The sequence below is a fragment of the Schistocerca cancellata genome, chromosome 10, assembly GCF_023864275.1.
Source record: "Schistocerca cancellata isolate TAMUIC-IGC-003103 chromosome 10, iqSchCanc2.1, whole genome shotgun sequence".
Lineage (NCBI taxonomy): Eukaryota > Metazoa > Arthropoda > Insecta > Orthoptera > Acrididae > Schistocerca > Schistocerca cancellata.
The window spans coordinates 28,757,594-28,775,318 of NC_064635.1; the positions used below are offsets into that span (position 1 = coordinate 28,757,594).

General features: G+C 46.3%; 1 protein-coding gene across 3 annotated transcripts in view; it reads left to right on the top strand.

Annotated features, from left to right (window-relative positions):
* LOC126106353 (interference hedgehog-like) overlaps window positions 1-17,725 on the top strand; it is a 672,512-nt gene that overhangs the window by 570,038 nt on the left and 84,749 nt on the right. For all 3 annotated transcript variants that reach the window (XM_049912604.1, XM_049912605.1, XM_049912606.1), the window contains exon 3: window positions 9,685-9,977. In XM_049912604.1, coding sequence (XP_049768561.1) covers window positions 9,685-9,977 — 293 coding nt within the window. The remainder of the gene's footprint in view (window positions 1-9,684; window positions 9,978-17,725) is intronic.

Sequence of the window (17,725 nt, forward strand, 5' to 3'; positions counted from 1 at the left end):
ACGTATGTTTCAAGAACGTAGGTCACCGGTTTCGGTCATATCACATGACCATCATCAGACCTGTAATTTAATTTAGAAAGTAATAGAAACCTTACTATGAAATGATAATTAAATTGACACCCTAGCTGCAAGCAGGCGTTGATACACTTCGTTGGGGACATGTTGAAAATGTGTGCCCCGACCGGGACTCGAACCCGGGATCTCCCGGGTGTCAATTTAATTATCATTTCATTTCTAGCAAAGCTACATGGTCATCGACGATAACTGTTCTTTCGGGAACAGGTAATACCGTCATATATAGTTAGAAACCTTACTAGTTTGACAATAAAATATGACAAAATACTTATAAGGATAAAATACAGTAAGAGTTGTTATACCCATGGCATCCTTAGAAGATGGTAGGTGGAGCACTCTTCTCAGCTGCTGTGGAGTCAACTGGTGCCAGAAAGTGACGGGCATACGCTTAAGTACGAAGATGCTCCTCCTTCCTCTTCTCTCTGCATCTACATCTACATACATACTCCGCAAGCCACCATACGGTGCGTGGCAGAGGGTACCTCGTACCACAACTAGCATCTTCTCTCCCTGTTCCGCTCCCAAACAGAACGAGGGAAAAATGACTGCCTAATTGCCTCTGTACGAGCCCTAATCTCTCTTATCTTATCTTCGTGGTCTTTCCGCGAAATGTAAGTTGGCGGCAGTAAAATTGACTGCAGTCAGCCTCAAATGCTGGTTCTCTAAATTTCCTCAGTAGCGATTCACGAAAAGAACGCCTCCTTTCCTCTAGAGACTCCCACCCGAGTTCCTGCAGCATTTCCGTAACACTCGCGTGATGATAAAACCTAACAGTAACAAATCTAGCAGCCCGCCTCTGAATTGCTTCTATGTCCTCCCTCAATCCGACGTGATAGGGATCCCAAACGCTCGAGCAGTACTCAAGAATAGGTCGTATTAGTGTCTCCTTTACAGATGAACCACATCTATCCAAAATTATACCAATGAACCGAAGACGACTATCCGCCTTCCCCACAACTGCCATTACATGCTTGTCCATATCGCTCTGCAATGTTACGCCCAAATATTTAATCGACGTGACTGTGTCAAGTGCTACACTACTAATGGAGTATTGAAACATTACGGGATTCTTTTTCGTATTCATCTGCATTAATTTACATGTATCTATATTTAGAGTTAGCTGCCATTCTTTACACCAATCACAAATCCTGTCCAAGTCATCTTGTATCCTCCTACAGTCACTCAACGACGCCGTACACCACAGCATCATCAGCAAACAGCCGCACATTGCTATCCACCCTATCCAAAAGGTCATTTATGTAGATAGAAAACAACAGCGGACCTACCACACTTCCCTGGGGCACTCCAGATGATACCCTCACCTCCGATGAACACTCACCATCGAGACAACGTACTAGGTTCTATTAAGAAGTCTTCGATCCACTCACATACTTGGGAACCAATCCCATATGCTCGTACCTTAGTTAGGAGTCTGCAGTGGGGCACCGAGTCAAACGCTTTCCGGAAGTCAAGGAATATGGCATCCGTCTGATATCCTTCATCCATGGTTCGCAAGACATCACGTGAAAAAAGGGCGAGTTGCGTTTCGCAGGAGCGATGCTTTCTAAAGCCGTGCTGATGCATGGACATCAAGTTCTCTGTCTCAAGGAAATTCATTATACTCGAACTGAGGATATGTTCGAGAATCCTGCAACAAACCGATGTTAAGGATATTGGTCTGTAATTTTGAGGATCCGTCCTTCTACCCTTCTTATATACAGGCGTCACTTGCGCTTTTTTCCACTCGCTCGGGACTTTACGTTGGGCAAGAGATTCGCAATAAATGCAAGCTAAGTAAGGAGCCAATGCAGTAGAGTACTCTCTGTAAAACCGAATTGGAATCCCATCAGGAACCTGGCGATTTAATTATTTTCAACCCATTCAGCTGCTTCACAACCCCAGGGATGTCTATCACTATGTCCTCCATACGGGAATCTGTACGAGACTAAAACGGCGGTATGTTTGTACGATCCTCCTGCGTGAAAGATTTCTCAAACGCTAAATTTAAAATTTCAGCTTTCGTTTTGCTGCCTTCCGTTGCCAGGCCAGACTGATCAGTGAGTGACTGGATCGAAGCCTTCGACTCGCTTACCGATTTTACGTAAGACCAGAATTTCCTTGGGTTTTCAGCAAGATCTTTAGCTAAGGTATGACGGTGGTAGTGGTTGAACGCTTCGCGCATCGCTCTTTTTACAGCAGCACGAATCTCTACTAACTTTTGCCTGTCCTCATTCTCCCGATCTTTCTTGTACCGCGAGTGTAACTGCCTTTGCTTCCTGAACAGTCTCCAAATTGCACTGTTAAACCACGGTGGGTCTTTTCCGTCCGTAACCCACTTTTTCGGCACATACTTGTCCAATGCGTGATTTACAATGTGTGAAGCTCTCGATAGAGCAAACAATTCGACGATTGCTATTTTGTTTGACAACTCTCTGAAGCTACTGTGGCCGGATGGTGTGAAAAGAGACAACGTTTTGCTGCTTGTAACAGATGGTGCTTCACATATGGCTAAAGCAGCCAAAGGGCTTCAGATTCTCTAGGCCGGCCGGAGTGGCCTAGCGGTTCTAGGCGCTACAGTCTGGAGCCGTGCGACTGCGACGGTCGCAGGTTCGAATCCTGCCTCGGGCATGGATGTGCGTGTTGTCCTTAGGTTAGTTAGGTAGTTCTAAGTTCTAGGGGACTCATGACCTCAGAAGTTAAGTCCCATAGTGCTCAGAGCCATTTTTCAGATCCTCTACCCCAGTATGGTGTACGCCACTTGCCTTGCACATGCGTTGCACAGAGCTGCCGAAGATGTGCGATCAGATTACCCTGACGTGGACAAATTAATTTCCTGTGGCAAGAAAATCTATGTGAAGGCACCCCTAAGGGTGCAGAAATTCAAGGAACAAGCACATTCAACGCCCCTCCCACCTAAACCTGTTCTTACACGATGGAGTTCTTGGCTTAATGCTGTTGAGTATTACTGCACCAACTACACCCAAATAAAGACAATCTTCTGTGAGCTTGATAGCGGTGAATCAAGTGCTACCAAAATTGTGAAAGAAGTTTTTAGAGATACATTGTCTCGAAACTTGGCATACATCAACGCCAATTTTTCAGTGATATCAAAAGCCATCAAACGACTGGAAGCTGTTGGCACTCAGCTTTGCGACGCCCTGAGTATTGTGCAACAAGTGCAGAGTGACTTGGGTCGAGCTCGTGGTCATGTGGCTGACAAAGTGAAAACCAAATTGCAAAGTATTCTCCAACGGAATCCTGTGTGGTGTCACCGCCAGACACCACACTTGCTAGGTGGTAGCTTTAAATCGGCCGCGGTCCATTAGTACATGTCGGACCCGCGTGTCGCCACTGTCAGTAATTGCAGACCGAGCGCCACCACACGGAAGGTCTTGAGAGACGTACTAGCACTCGCCCCAGTTGTACGGACGACTTTGCTAGCGACTACACTGACGAAGCCTTTCTGTCATTTGCCGAGAGATAGTTAGAATAGCCTTCAGCTAAGTCCATGGCTACGACCTAGCAAGGCGCCATTAACCATATCTAGAGAGAGTCTCACTTGTATCATCAAGAATGCTGTATACAAATGATACAAATGATGGATTAAAGTTAAGTATTCCAGCAGCTACGTACTTTTATTTATAGCATTCATTACGTATCCTGTTTCAGACCTAAGCAAGCCTGCGTGATTTGACGCGTGCATTTCGGCCTCCTCCTCTAAAAACAGTGTCGGCACGTCTGCCGACACTTCAATCCTGGATGTTCTACACTGTGCAAAATTAGTGACAGTCTTTCAGGGAATGCCGCAACATTTGAAGATAGTGAAACAAAGCTGAACTCCAGTGGCCTGGCTGCCTTCAGATACGCTCCAGTGACGTCTTGTGAAGCGGAGAGGAGCTTTTCCAAGTACAAAACTATCCTCAGCGACAACCGTAGATCTTTGACAGTGGAAAACCTGAAAATGCACCTTGTGATCCAGTGCAACTTGGCAGATACTGAAGATTGACATACAGTATTAAATAATGTGAAACGCTTTAAACACTGTGTAGAAATAAAAACATTGTTTTACTGTTTCGATAGACGAGGACAAACATACACACCCATGCCCGAGGGAGGACTCGAACTTCCGCCGGGACCAGCCGCACAGTCCATGAATGCAGCGCCCCAGACCGCTCGGCTAATCGCGCGCGGCTGCACACTGCAGCTCTTCAACTAATGACTGTCAAAGATTCTACGACTCCACAGTGCTGCCTTCGCAAACACAGATACTCTGGCCAAACAATTGTTTCTCTGACCGCAATTCTTCAAATGTACTGATGCGCCAAAGAAACTGGTATAGTCATGTTGTTGTTGTTGTGGTCTTCAGTCCTGAGACTGGTTTGATGCAGCTCTCCATGCTACTCTATCCTGTGCAAGCGTCTTCATCTCCCAGTACCTACTGCAACCTACATCCTTCTGAATCTGCTTAGTGTATTCATCTCTTGGTCTCCCCCTACGATTTTTACCCTCCACGCTGCCCTCCAATACTAAATTGGTGATCCCTTGATGCCTCAGAACATGTCCTACCAGCCGATCCCTTCTTGTGGTCAAGTTGTGCCACAATCTTCTCTTCTCCCCAATCCTATTCAGTACTTCCTCATTAGTTATGTGATCTACCCATCTAATCTTCAGCATTCTTCTGTAGCACCACATTTCGAAAGCTTCTATTTTCTTCTTGTCCAAACTATTTACCGTCCATGTTTCACTTCCATACATGGCTACACTCCATACAAATACTTTGAGAAATGACTTCCTGACACTTAAATCTATACTCGATGTTAACAAATTTCTCTTCTTCAGAAACGCTTTCCTTGCCATTGCCAGTCTACATTTTATATCCTCTCTACTTCGACCATCATCAGTTATTTTGCTCCCCAAATAGCAAAACTCCTTTACTACTTTAAGTGTCTCATTTTCTAATCTAATTCCCTCAGCATCACCCGACTTAATTCGACTACATTCCATTATCCTCGTTTTGTTTTTGTTGATGTTCATCTTATATCCTCCCTTCAAGACACCATCCATTCCGCTGAACTGCTCTTCCAAGTCCTTTCATGCGTGTTCAAATACAGAATATATAAACAAGCAGAATACGGTGCTGCGGTCGGCAGCGCCTATATAAGACAACAAGTGTCTGGCGCAGTTGTTAGATCCGGTTACTGCTGCTACAACGGCTGGTTATCAAGATTTAAGTGAGTTTGAACGTGGTGTTATAGTCGGCGCACGAGCGATGGGGACACAGCGTCTCCGAGGTAGCGATAAAGTGGGTTGGGGTTGGGTTGATTTGGGGGTAGGAGACCAAACAGCGAGGTCATCGGCCTCATCGGATTCGGGTAGGATGGGGAAGGAAGTCGGCCGTGCCCTTTCAAAGGAACCGTCCCGGCATTTGCCCGAAGCGATTTAGGGAAATCACGGAAAACCTAAATTTGGATGGTCGGTCGCGGGGTTGAACATGCGAGTGCAATGTGCCAACCACTGAAGGTGTAAGTCAACTACCCTGGCCAGCAAGATCTCCGGATCTGTCCCCCATTGAGCATGTTTGGGACTAGATGAAGCGTCGTCTCACGCGGTCTGCACGTCCAGCACGAACGCTGGTCCAACTGAGGCGCCAGGTGGAAATGGCATGGCAAGCCGTTCCACAGGACTACATCCAGCATCTCTACGATCGTCTCCATGGGAGAATAGCAGCCTGCATTGCTGCGAAAGGTGGATATACACTGTACTAGTGCCGACATTGTGCATGCTCTGTTGCCTGTGTCTATGTGCCTGTGGTTCTGTCAGTGTGATCATGTGATGTATCTGACCCCAGGAATGTGTCAATAAAGTTTCCCCTTCCTGGGACAATGAATTCACGGTGTTCTTATTTCAATTTCCAGGAGTGTAGTTCTTTTTCAGTGCAGATTCATCTGGAACTGTATGTGTTGTGCACTTCTCCAAGAACCGTCTGAAGCGTGGATTTTTCACCTTTTCGAGTGGAATGTTGTAGGACACCATCATCTCACACAAATCCTTGTATAATGATTGCACGGTTGACGATTGGCCTGTCTGTTCAAATAATAGCGTTTGCTTGCTGTTATTTTCAGCACTTCCTTTCACGCAGCTGCTGTGTTTAGCGGTATTACAGTGTTGTTGCGCATTAAAGCGCTTTGCTGCACTAACTTTAACTTCACACAGTTTACAAAATAATATTTTCCCTTCAGCACTAAAGAACTTCTCTGCAAATTCTCGAACATATCCTCACAACTTCACGCTGTCGGAGCACTTTGCTTTAGGCATGTAGAACGAGACAAAGGCTGTATTCAAACTGGTTAGTGGGAACACCTGTGCGACTGCGATGATTATTACGGCAGAAGCCGCCTTTGTTGGCTCTGAGAGCGTATTGTCGACTCTTCGCAACAATGTTTTATGTTCGCGAAACGACTGTTGTGGTACACCAATTTTCACCTACAGTCCTGAGAAAAAAAGCTGTGTACCAATTTATCTGTTTATCTTTCATAGTAGCACGTTAAATATTGTCTCGTAAGCAACATTTTCATTTTCTTATTCGTGTGTCCCGTAAGATACGAGAAAAACGGTATATGCATTTTTGGCAAAAGTTGACGGAGATGTGACCTATTATATTAAATGTTAGCAGCAATGTGACCTATTACTAAAATTTGTTGAAATATGACTCTTACATTTTTCGACACTAAAATGCCTAGATTTGTGTATAAATTGTTCTAAAATGCACCCTATAGTCCAGAACAGGGGTCTCCAAACTGCGGCCCGCGGGCCGAAACTGGCCCGCGTTAGCTGGCCGGACATCCCTGGTATCCGGCCCGCCAAATATTTGAGGTGGTGCCTGTACTGCCAACAATTGAATTTCGAGGCCTATCGCGACCAATACACCGCGACACTGGCTCTGCTACAAGACTACATAACTAAACTTATTGTTGCGCCGCTTGAAATAACAATGCGTTGACATACTCTACATCTGTTACGTCTTGCAGTAATAGTGTTGCTAACAATGATTTTGAGATTTCGTTAACTTTGCAGGACGCTTTCGTGAAGAACGTGCAGTGACATACTTTTTTGTCCGTGAAATTCGCCAGAATAAAATACGCCAGAATTTAAGTCAGGTACGTCCACCAATCAAAATTGTATAATTAAATAAAAATCATAGTTCGTTTCAGTGCTAGCTATTCCCACAACCTTAGATTTTTGCGATTTCATCTTTCCTTTAGCCTTACGAGGTGCATTCAAGTTCTAAGGCCTCCGATTTTTTTTCTAATTAACTACTCACCCGAAATCGTTGAAACTGGCGTTTCTTCTCGACGTAATCGCCCTGCAGACGTACACATTTTTCACAACGCTGACGCCATGATTCCATGGCAGCGGCGAAGGCTTCTTTACGAGTCTGTTTTGACCACTGGAAAATGGCTGAGGCAATAGCAGCACGGCTGGTGAATGTGCGGCCACGAAGAGGGTCTTTCATTGTTGGAAAAAGCCAAAGGTCACTAGGAGCCAGGTCAGGTGAGTAGGGAGCGTGAGGAATCACTTCAAAGTTGTTATCACGAAGAAACTGTTGCGTAACGTTAGCTCGATGTGCGGGTGCGTTGTCTTGGTGAAACAGCACACGCGCAGCCTTTCCCAGGCGTTTTTGTTGCAGTGCAGGAAGGAATTTGTTCTTCAGAACATTTTCGTAGGATGCACCTGTTACTGTTGTGCCCTTTCGAACGCAATGGGTAAGGATTACGCCCTCGCTGTCCCAGAACATGGACACCATCACTTTTTCAGCACTGGCGGTTACCCGAAATTTTTTTGGTGGCGGTGAATCTCTGTGCTTCCATTGAGCTGACTGGCGCTTTGTTTCTGGATTGAAAAGTGGCATCCACGTCTCATCCATTGTCACAACCGACGAAAAGAAAGTCCCATTCGTGCTGTCGTTGCGTGTCAACATTGCTCAGCAACATGCCACACGGGCAGCCGTGTGGTCGTCCGTCAGCATTCGTGGCACCCAACTGGATGATACTTTTCGCATTTTCAGGTCGTCATGCAGGATTTTGTGCACAGAACCCACAGAAATGCCAACTCTGGAGGCGATCTGTTCAACAGTCATTCGGCGATCCCCCAAAACAATTTTCTCCACTTTCTCGATCATGTCGTCAGACCGGCTTGTGCGAGCCCGAGGTTGTTTCGGTTTGTTGTCACACGATGTTATGCCTTCATTGAACTGTCGCACTTTCGACACATCCATAACTCCATCACCACATGTCTCCTTCAACTGTCGATGAATTTAAATTGGTTTCACACCACGCAAATTCAGAAAACGAATGATTGCACGCTGTTCAAGTAAGGAAAACGTCGCCATTTTAAGTATTTAAACAGTTCTCATTCTCGCCGCTGGCGGTAAAATTCCATCTGCCGTACGGTGCTGCCATCTCTGGGACGTATTGACTATGAACGCGGCTTCATTTTAAAACAATGCGCACGTTTCTATCTCTTTCCAGTCCGGAGACAAAAAATCGGAGGCCTTAGAACTTGAATGCACCTCGTAAAATACGCCAGAATTTCGGTCAGGTACGTCCACCAATCAAAATTATGTAATTAAATAAAAATCGTAGTTCGTTTCAGTGCTAGCTATTCCCACAACCTTAGATTTATGCGATTTCATCTTTCCTTTAGCCTTACATTACGGTGAGCATGGAGCGCTAGGGTGCTTTAATCCCACTAGGTAGACCTTGGCCCTTATGACTTCGTGGAGGAGTCAGTGTGGCCTGCGGACTAAAAAGTTTGGAGACCCCTGTTCCAGAACAAAATATGACTTGGAACTTCCTGGCAGATTAAAACTGTGTGCCCGACCGAGACTCGAACTCGGGACCTTTGCCTTTCGCGGGCAAGTGCTCTACCATCTGAGCTACCGAAGCACGACTCACGCCCGGTACTCACAGCTTTACTTCTGCCAGTATCTCGTCTCCTACCTTCCAAACTTTACAGAAGCTCTCCTGCGAACCTTGCAGAACTAGCACTCCTGAAAGAAAGGATATAGCGGAGACATGGCTTAGCCACAGCCTGGGGGATGTTTCCAGAATGAGATTTTCACACTGCAGCGGAGTGTGCGCTGAAATGAAACTTCCTGGCAGATTAAAACTGTGTGCCCGACCGAGACTCGAACTCGGGACCTTTGCCTTTCGCGGGCAAGTGCTCTACCATCTGAGCTACCGAAGCACGACCCATGCCCGGTACTCACAGCTTTACTTCTGCCAGTATCTCGTCTCCTACCTTCGAAACTTTACAGGTTCGCAGGAGAGCTTCTGTAAAGTTTGGAAGGTAGGAGACGATGTACTGGCAGAAGTAAAGCTGTGAGTACCGGGCGTGAGTCGTGCTTCGGTAGCTCAGATGGTAGAGCACTTGCCCGCGAAAGGCAAAGGTCCCGAGTTCGAGTCTCTGTCGGGCACACAGTTTTAATCTGCCAGGAACTTTCATATCAGCGCACACTCCGCTGCAGAGTGAAAATCTCATTCTGAAAATATGACTTGTCATTAAAATTTGGTTCCCACTGGTGAGAGCCCGCCGTGTGTCTGCTCGCAGACATGACGCAGCTGTTCCTCCGGAGCCCTGAAGACGCGGTGGCGCCGCTGGGGGACCGCGTCTCGTTCGACTGCCGGCTGCGCTCCGGGGCGGACCGCATCCGCTGGAAGCACGCCGGCCGCTTCGTGTCGCACGCGCCGCAGCAGGCGCAGTCGACGTCGGCGTCGTCGGCGCCGTCGCACGCGCAGCAGGCGCACCCCGCCCCCTCCGGCGCCAGCGGCGGCGGCAAGGGCCGCGTGCGCTCCAGCTACCAGGTGCACGTCACCAGCTACGACCAGGCCGGCGACTACCAGGTCGGTACCACGGCAGCGGGCGCTCGCAGTTAGCGCGGGCGTCACGTGAAAAATCTTAAATACGAGGGCAGTTCAAATAGTAATACAACACATTTTTTTTCTCGGCCAATTTTGGTTGAAAAAACAGGAAATTTCTTGTGGAATATTTTCAAATATTCCCGCTTCGTCTCGTATAGTTTCATTGACTTCCGACAGGTGACAGCGCTGTACGGAGCTGTTAAAATGGCGTCTGTAACGGATGTGCGTTGCAAACAACGGGCAGTGATCGAGTTTCTTTTGGCGGAAAACCAGGGCATCTCAGATATTCATAGGCGCTTGCAGAATGTCTACGGTGATCTGGCAGTGGACAAAAGCACGGTGAGTCGTTGGGCAAAGCGTGTGTCATCATCGCCGCAAGGTCGAGCAAGACTGTCTGATCTCCCGCGTGCGGGCCGGCCGTGCACAGCTGTGACTCCTGCAATGGCGGAGCGTGCGAACACACTCGTTCGAGATGATCGACGGATCACCATCAAACAACTCAGTGCTCAACTTGACATCTCTGTTGGTAGTGCTGTCACAATTGTTCACAAAAATCTGAACGAACTCCTCCTTCTTCATGACAACGCAAGACCTCACACAAGTCTTCGCACCCGAGAGGAGCTCACAAAACTTCAGTGGACTGTTCTTCCTCATGCACCCTACAGCCCCGATCTCTCACCGTCGGATTTCCATATGTTTGGCCCAATGAAGGACGCAATCCGTGGGAGGCACTACGCGGATGATGAAGAAGTTATTGATGCAGTACGACGTTGGCTCCGACATCGACCAGTGGAATGGTACCGTGCAGGCATACAGGCCCTCATTTCAAGGTGGCGTAAGGCCGTAGCATTCAATGGAGATTACGCTGAAAAATAGTGTTGTGTAGCTAAAAGATTGGGGAATAACCTGGTGTATTTCAATGCTGAATAAAACAACCCCTGTTTCAGAAAAAAAATGTGTTGCATTACTTATTGAACTGCCCTCGTATTTCGATGTAGCCTGATATTGTCAGGGAGGAGACGGTGGTCCTAACAAAAACAGGTCCTGACCAAAAAATTTTTAAACAAAAAAAGTAGAAACTTGGCGCAAGTCACACCGGTATTCAAGAAAGGCAGTAGGAGTAATCCACTAAATTACAGGCCCGTATCGTTAACGTCGATATGCAGCAGGATTTTGGGATATACAGGGTGTTACAAAAAGGTACGGCCAAACTTTCAGGAAACATTCCTCCCACACAAAGAAAGAAAATATGTTATGTGGACATGTGTCCGGAAACGCTTACTTTCCATGTTAGAGCTCATTTTATTACTTCTTTTCAAATCACATTGATCATGGAATGGAAACACACAGCAACAGAACGTACCAGCGTGACTTCAAACACTTTGTTACAGGAAATGTTCAAAATGTCCTCCGTTAGCGAGGATACATGCATCCACCCTCCGTCGCATGGAATCCCTGATGTGCTGATGCAGCCCTGCAGAATGGCGTATTGTATCACAGCCGTCCACAATACGAGCGCGAAGAGTCTCTACATTTGGTACCGGGGTTGCGTAGACAAGAGCTTTCAAATGCCTCCATAAATGAAAGTCAAGAGGGTTGAGGTCAGGAGAGCGTGGAGGCCATGGAATTGGTCCGCCTCTACCAGTCCATCGGTCACCGAATCTGTTGTTGAAAGGCGTACGAACAATTGGACTCAAATGTGCAGGAGCTCCATCGTGCATGAACCACATGTTGTGTCGTACTTGTAAAGGCACATGTTCTAGCAGCACAGGTAGAGTATCCCGTATGAAATCATGATAACGTGCTCCATTGAGCGTAGGTGGAACAACAAACTAAAATGAGCTCTAACATGGAAATTAAGCGTTTCCGGACACATGTCCACATAACATCTTTTCTTTATTTGTGTGTGATGGATGTTTCCTGAAAGTTTGGCCGTACCTTTTTGTAACACCTGTATATTGTGTTCCAAGCAGTGGTTGAAAAGGGAGTGAGACAGGGTTGTAGGAAACAAAAGAAAAATTCGGAATTAAAATCCATGGACAACAAATGAATACTTCGAGGTTCGCCGATGACATTGTAATTCTGTCAGAGACAGCAAAGGACCTGGAAGAGCAACTGAACGGAATGGACAGTGTCTTGAAAAGAGGATATAAGATGAACATCAACAAAAGCAAAAGGAGGATAATGGAATGTAGTCGAATTAAATCGGGTGATGCTGCGGGAATTAGATTAGGAAATGAGACACTTAAAGTAGTAAAAGAGTTTTGCTATTTGGGCAGCAAAGTAACTGATGATGGTCGAAGTAGAGAGAATATCAAGTGTAAACTGGCAATGGCAAGGAAAGCGTTTCGGAAGAAATTTGTTAACATCGCGTCAGGAAGTCGTTTGTGAAAGTATTTATATGGAGTGTAGCCATGCATGGGAGTGAAACGTGGGCGATAAACAGTATAGACAAGAACATAACAGAAGCTTTTGTAATGTGATGCTGCAGAAGAATGCTGAAGATTAGATGGGTATATCACATAACTAATGAGGAGGTATTGAATACAATTGGGGAGAAGAGAAATTCGTGGCACAACTTGACTAGAAGAAGGGATCGGTTGGTAGTATATATTCTGAGGCATTAAGGGATCACCAGTTTAGTATTGGAGGGCAGCGTGGTGGGTAAAAATCGTAGAGGGAGACCAAGAGATGGATACACTACACAGATTCAGAATGACATAGGTTGCAGTAGGTACTGGGACATGAAGAAGCTTGCGCAGTATAGAGTAGCATGGAGAGCTGCATCAAACCAGTCTCTGGACTGAAGACAACAACAACAACAACATTGTGTTCGAACATTGTGAATTATGGTCTATTGACACACCGTCAAGGCGGATTTAGAAAACGTCGTTCTTGTGAAGCCCTACTAGCGTTTTACTCACACGAACTGTCGAGTGCTACTGAGAAGGCAGTTTCAATTGACTCTGTATTTCTAGATTTCCAGAAGGTTTTTCACAATGTACCACACAAGCAGCTCGTACTGAAACTGCGTGCTCGTGGAATATCGTCTGAGTCATGTGAATGGGTTCGTGATTTCCTGTCAGAGAGGTCACAGTTCGTAGTAATTGACGGAAAGTCGTCGAGTAAAACAGAAGTGATATCTGGCGTTCCCCAAAGTAGTGTTATATGCCCTTTGCTGTCCTTTATCTATATAAATGATTTAGGAGACAATCTGAGAAGCCGTCTTAGATTGTTCCCAGTGATTCTGTCGTTTGTCGTTTAGTGAACTCATCAGAAGATCAAAACAGATTGCAACACGATGTAGAAAAAATATCTGTATGGTGCGAAAATTGACCGTTGACTCCAATAATGAAAAGTGTGACGTGCCCCACATGAGTGCTAAAAGGAATCCGTTAAACTTCGGTTACATGATATATCAGCCAGATCTAAAGGCCGTTAATTCAACTAAATACTTAGGAATTACAATTACGAATAACTTAAATTGGAAAGAGCACGCAGAAAATGTTGTGGGGAAGGCGAACCAAAGACTACAGGCAGAACGCTTGGAAGATGCAAAGGCCTACTAAAGAAACTGCCTGCACAAACCTTTCCATACTCTTTTACAATACTACTGCGCGGTGTGCGATCCTTACCACATAGGTTTAACGGAGTGCATCGAGAAAGTTCAATAAAGAGCAACACGTTTTGCGTTATCGTGAAACAGGGAAGAGTTATTGTATGGTTCAAATGGCTCTGAGCACTATGGGACTTAATTTCTTAGGTCATCAGTCCCCTAGAACTTACAACTACTTAAACCTAACTAACCTAAGGACATCATACACATCCATGCCAGAGGCAGGATTCGAACCTGCGACTGTAGCCACACCGGCCGGCTTTTGTGACTAAACTGAGGACATTTTGGGAAGGAGGACGCAATAGTTGTGGGTAGAGATTCATCGACAGCTGTCGAAGTAACTTCGGATGTTCCCCCAGAAAAGTGTGTTGGGTCTCCTGCTTTTCAAGTTGTATGCTACTGACCTTACAGACAATGCTAATAGTAATCTCAGATTATCCGCGGACGATGCAGTTCTTTCTGATGAAGTACTGTCTGAAAGAAGCTGTGCGAATATTCAGTCAGATTTTGATAAGATTTCAAAGTGGTGTAAAGATTAGCAACTTGCTCTTAATGTTCAGAAATCTAAAATTGTGCACTCCACGAAATGAAAAAAAGTAGTATCGTGTAACTACAGAGTCAGTGTGTCACAGATGGAATCAGTCAGCCCATGCAAATACCTGGGTGTAACTATTTGTAAAGATATGAAATGGAACGATCATAGTTTCAGTCGTAGGTAAAGAAGGTGGCAGACTGCGGTATATTAGTAGAGTACTGAGGGTCTACTGAATGAAATGAACAGTAGTAAATACAGAATGGGGACAGAGTAGTAGTAATGAGAACAGTGAGAAACTAAACATCAGGATTGGTGATCACGAAGTAGATGAAGTTAAGGAATCCTGCTACCTCGGCTGCAAAATAACCCATGACGGACGGAGCAAGGAGGACATCAAAAGCAGACTAACAAAGGCAAAAAGGGCATTCCTGGCCAAGAGAAATCTGCTAGCACCGGCCTTAATTTGAGCAAAAGGTTTCTGGGAATCTACAACTACATGGATACTCTGCAAATCACATTTAAGTGCCTGGCAGAGGGCTCATCGAACTATCTGCTCAATTCTCTATTATTCCAATCTCGTACAGCGCACGGAAAGAATGAACACCTATATCTTTCCGTACGAGCTCTGATTTCCCTTATTTTATCGTGGTAATCGTTCCTCCCTATGTAGCTCGGTGTCAACAAAATATTTTCGCATGCAGAGGAGAAAATTGCTGATTGGAATTTCGTGAGAAGATTCCGTCGCAACGAAAAACGTCTTTCTTTTAATGATTTCCAGCCCAAATGCTGTATCATTTCTGTGACACTCTCTCCCATATTTCGCGATAATACAAAACGTGTTGCCTTTCTTTGAACTTTTTCGATGTACTGCGTCAGTCCTATTTGGTAAGGATCCCACACCGCGCAGCAGTATTCTAAAAGAGGACGGACGAGCGTAGTGAAGGAGTCTCCTTAGTAGATCCGTTACATTTTCTAAGTGTCCTGCCAATAAAACGCAGTCTTTGGTTAGCCTTCCCCACAACATTTTCTGTGTGTTCCTTCCAATTTAAGTTGTTCGTAATTCTAATAGCTAGGTATATACACTCCTGGAAATTGAAATAAGAACACCGTGAATTCATTGTCCCAGGAAGGGGAAACTTTATTGACACATTCCTGGGGTCAGATACATCACATGATCACACTGACAGAACCACAGGCACATAGACACAGGCAACAGAGCATGCACAATGTCGGCACTAGTACAGTGTATATCCACCTTTCGCAGCAATGCAGGCTGCTATTCTCCCCATGGAGACGATCGTAGAGATGCTCGATGTAGTCCTGTGGAACGGCTTGCTATGCCATTTCCACCTGGCGCCTCAGTTGGACCAGCGTTCGTGCTGGACGTGCAGACCGCGTGAGACGACGCTTCATCCAGTCCCAAACATGCTCAATGGGGGACAGATCCGGAGATCTTGCTGGCCAGGGTAGTTGACTTACACCTTCTAGAGCACGTTGGGTGGCACGAGATACATGCGGACGTGCATTGTCCTGTTGGAACAGCAAGTTCCCTTGCCGGTCTAGGAATGGTAGAACGATGGTTTCGATGACGGTTTGGATGTACCGTGCACTATTCAGTGTCCCCTCGACGATCACCAGTGGTGTACGGCCAGTGTAGGAGATCGCTCCCCACACCATGATGCCGGGTGTTGGCCCTGTGTGCCTCGGTCGTATGCAGTCCTGATTGTGGCGCTCACCTGCACGGCGCCAAACACGCATACGACCATCATTGGCACCGAGGCAGAAGCGACTCTCATCGCTGAAGACGACACGTCTCCATTCGTCCCTCCATTCACGCCTGTCGCGACACCACTGGAGGCGGGCTGCACGATGTTGGGGCGTGAGCGGAAGACGGCCTAACGGTGTGCGGGACCGTAGCCCAGCTTCATGGAGACGGTTGCGAATGGTCCTCGCCGATACCCCAGGAGCAACAGTGTCCCTAATTTGCTGGGAAGTGGCGGTGCGGTCCCCTACGGCACTGCGTAGGATCCTACGGTCTTGGCGTGCATCCGTGCGTCGCTGCGGTCCGGTCCCAGGTCGACGGGCACGTGCACCTTCCGCCGACCACTGGCGACAACATCGACGTACTGTGGGGACCTCACGCCCCACGTGTTGAGCAATTCGGTGGTACGTCCACCCGGCCTCCCGCATGCCCACTATACGCCCTCGCTCAAAGTCCGTCAACTGCACATACGGTTCACGTCCACGCTGTCGCGGCATGCTACCAGTGTTAAAGACTGCGATGGAGCTCCGTATGCCACGGCAAACTGGCTGACACTGACGGCGGCGGTGCACAAATGCTGCGCAGCTAGCGCCATTCGACGGCCAACACCGCGGTTCCTGGTGTGTCCGCTGTGCCGTGCGTGTGATCATTGCTTGTACAGCCCTCTCGCAGTGTCCGGAGCAAGTATGGTGGGTCTGACACACCGGTGTCAATGTGTTCTTTTTTCCATTTCCAGGAGTGTAGTTGAATTTACGGCTTTTAGATTAGACTGATTTATCGTGTAACCGAAATTTATATAGATAAGGAACAGCAAAGGGCCTATAGCACTACCTTGGGGAATGCCAGAATCACTTCTGTTTTACTCGATGATGTTCCGTCAATTACTATGAACTGTGACCTCTCTGACAGGAAGTCACATATGCAGTCACATAACTGAGACGATATTCCATAAGCACGCAATTTCTCTACGAGCCGCTTGTGTGGTACAGTGTCAAAAGTCTTCCGGAAATCCAGAAATACGGAATCGATCTCAAATCCCTTGTCAATAGCACTCAACACTTCATGTGAATAAAGAGATAATTGTGTTTCACAGGAACGATGTTTTCTAAACCCATGTCACAATATATGTTCTAAAATCCTGCTGCATATCGACGTTAATGATATGGGCCTGTAATTTAGTGGACTGCTCCTATTACCTTTCTTGAATATTAGTGTGACCTGTGCAACTTTCCAAGTCTTTGGATACGGATCTTTCGTCGAGCGAACGGTTGTATATGATTGTTAAGTATGGAGCTAATGCATCAGCATACTCCGAAAGGAACCTAGTTGGTGTACAGTCTGGACCAGAAGACTTACTTTGATTAAGTGATTCGAGTTGCTTCACTACTGCGAGGATATTTACTTCTACGTTACTCATGTTGGCAACTGTTCTCGATTCGTATTCTGGAATATTTACTTCGTCTTCTTTTGTGAAGGCATTTCGGAAGGCTGTGTTTAGTAACTCTGCTTTGGCAGCAGTCTTCGATAGTATCTCCATTGCTATCGCGCACAGAAGGCATTGATTGTTTCTTGTCGCTAACATACTTCACATACGACCAGAATCTCTTTGAATTTTCTGCTAGGTTTCGAGACAAAGTTTCGTTGTGGAAACTGTTATAGGCATCTCGCATTGAAGTCCGCGCTAAATTTCGAGCTTCTGTAAAAGATAGCCAATCTTGGGGATTTTGCGTCTGTTTAAATTTGGCATGTTTGTTTCGTTGTTTCTGCAACAGTGTTCTAACCCGTTTTCTGTACCAAGGAGGATCAGATCCGTCGTT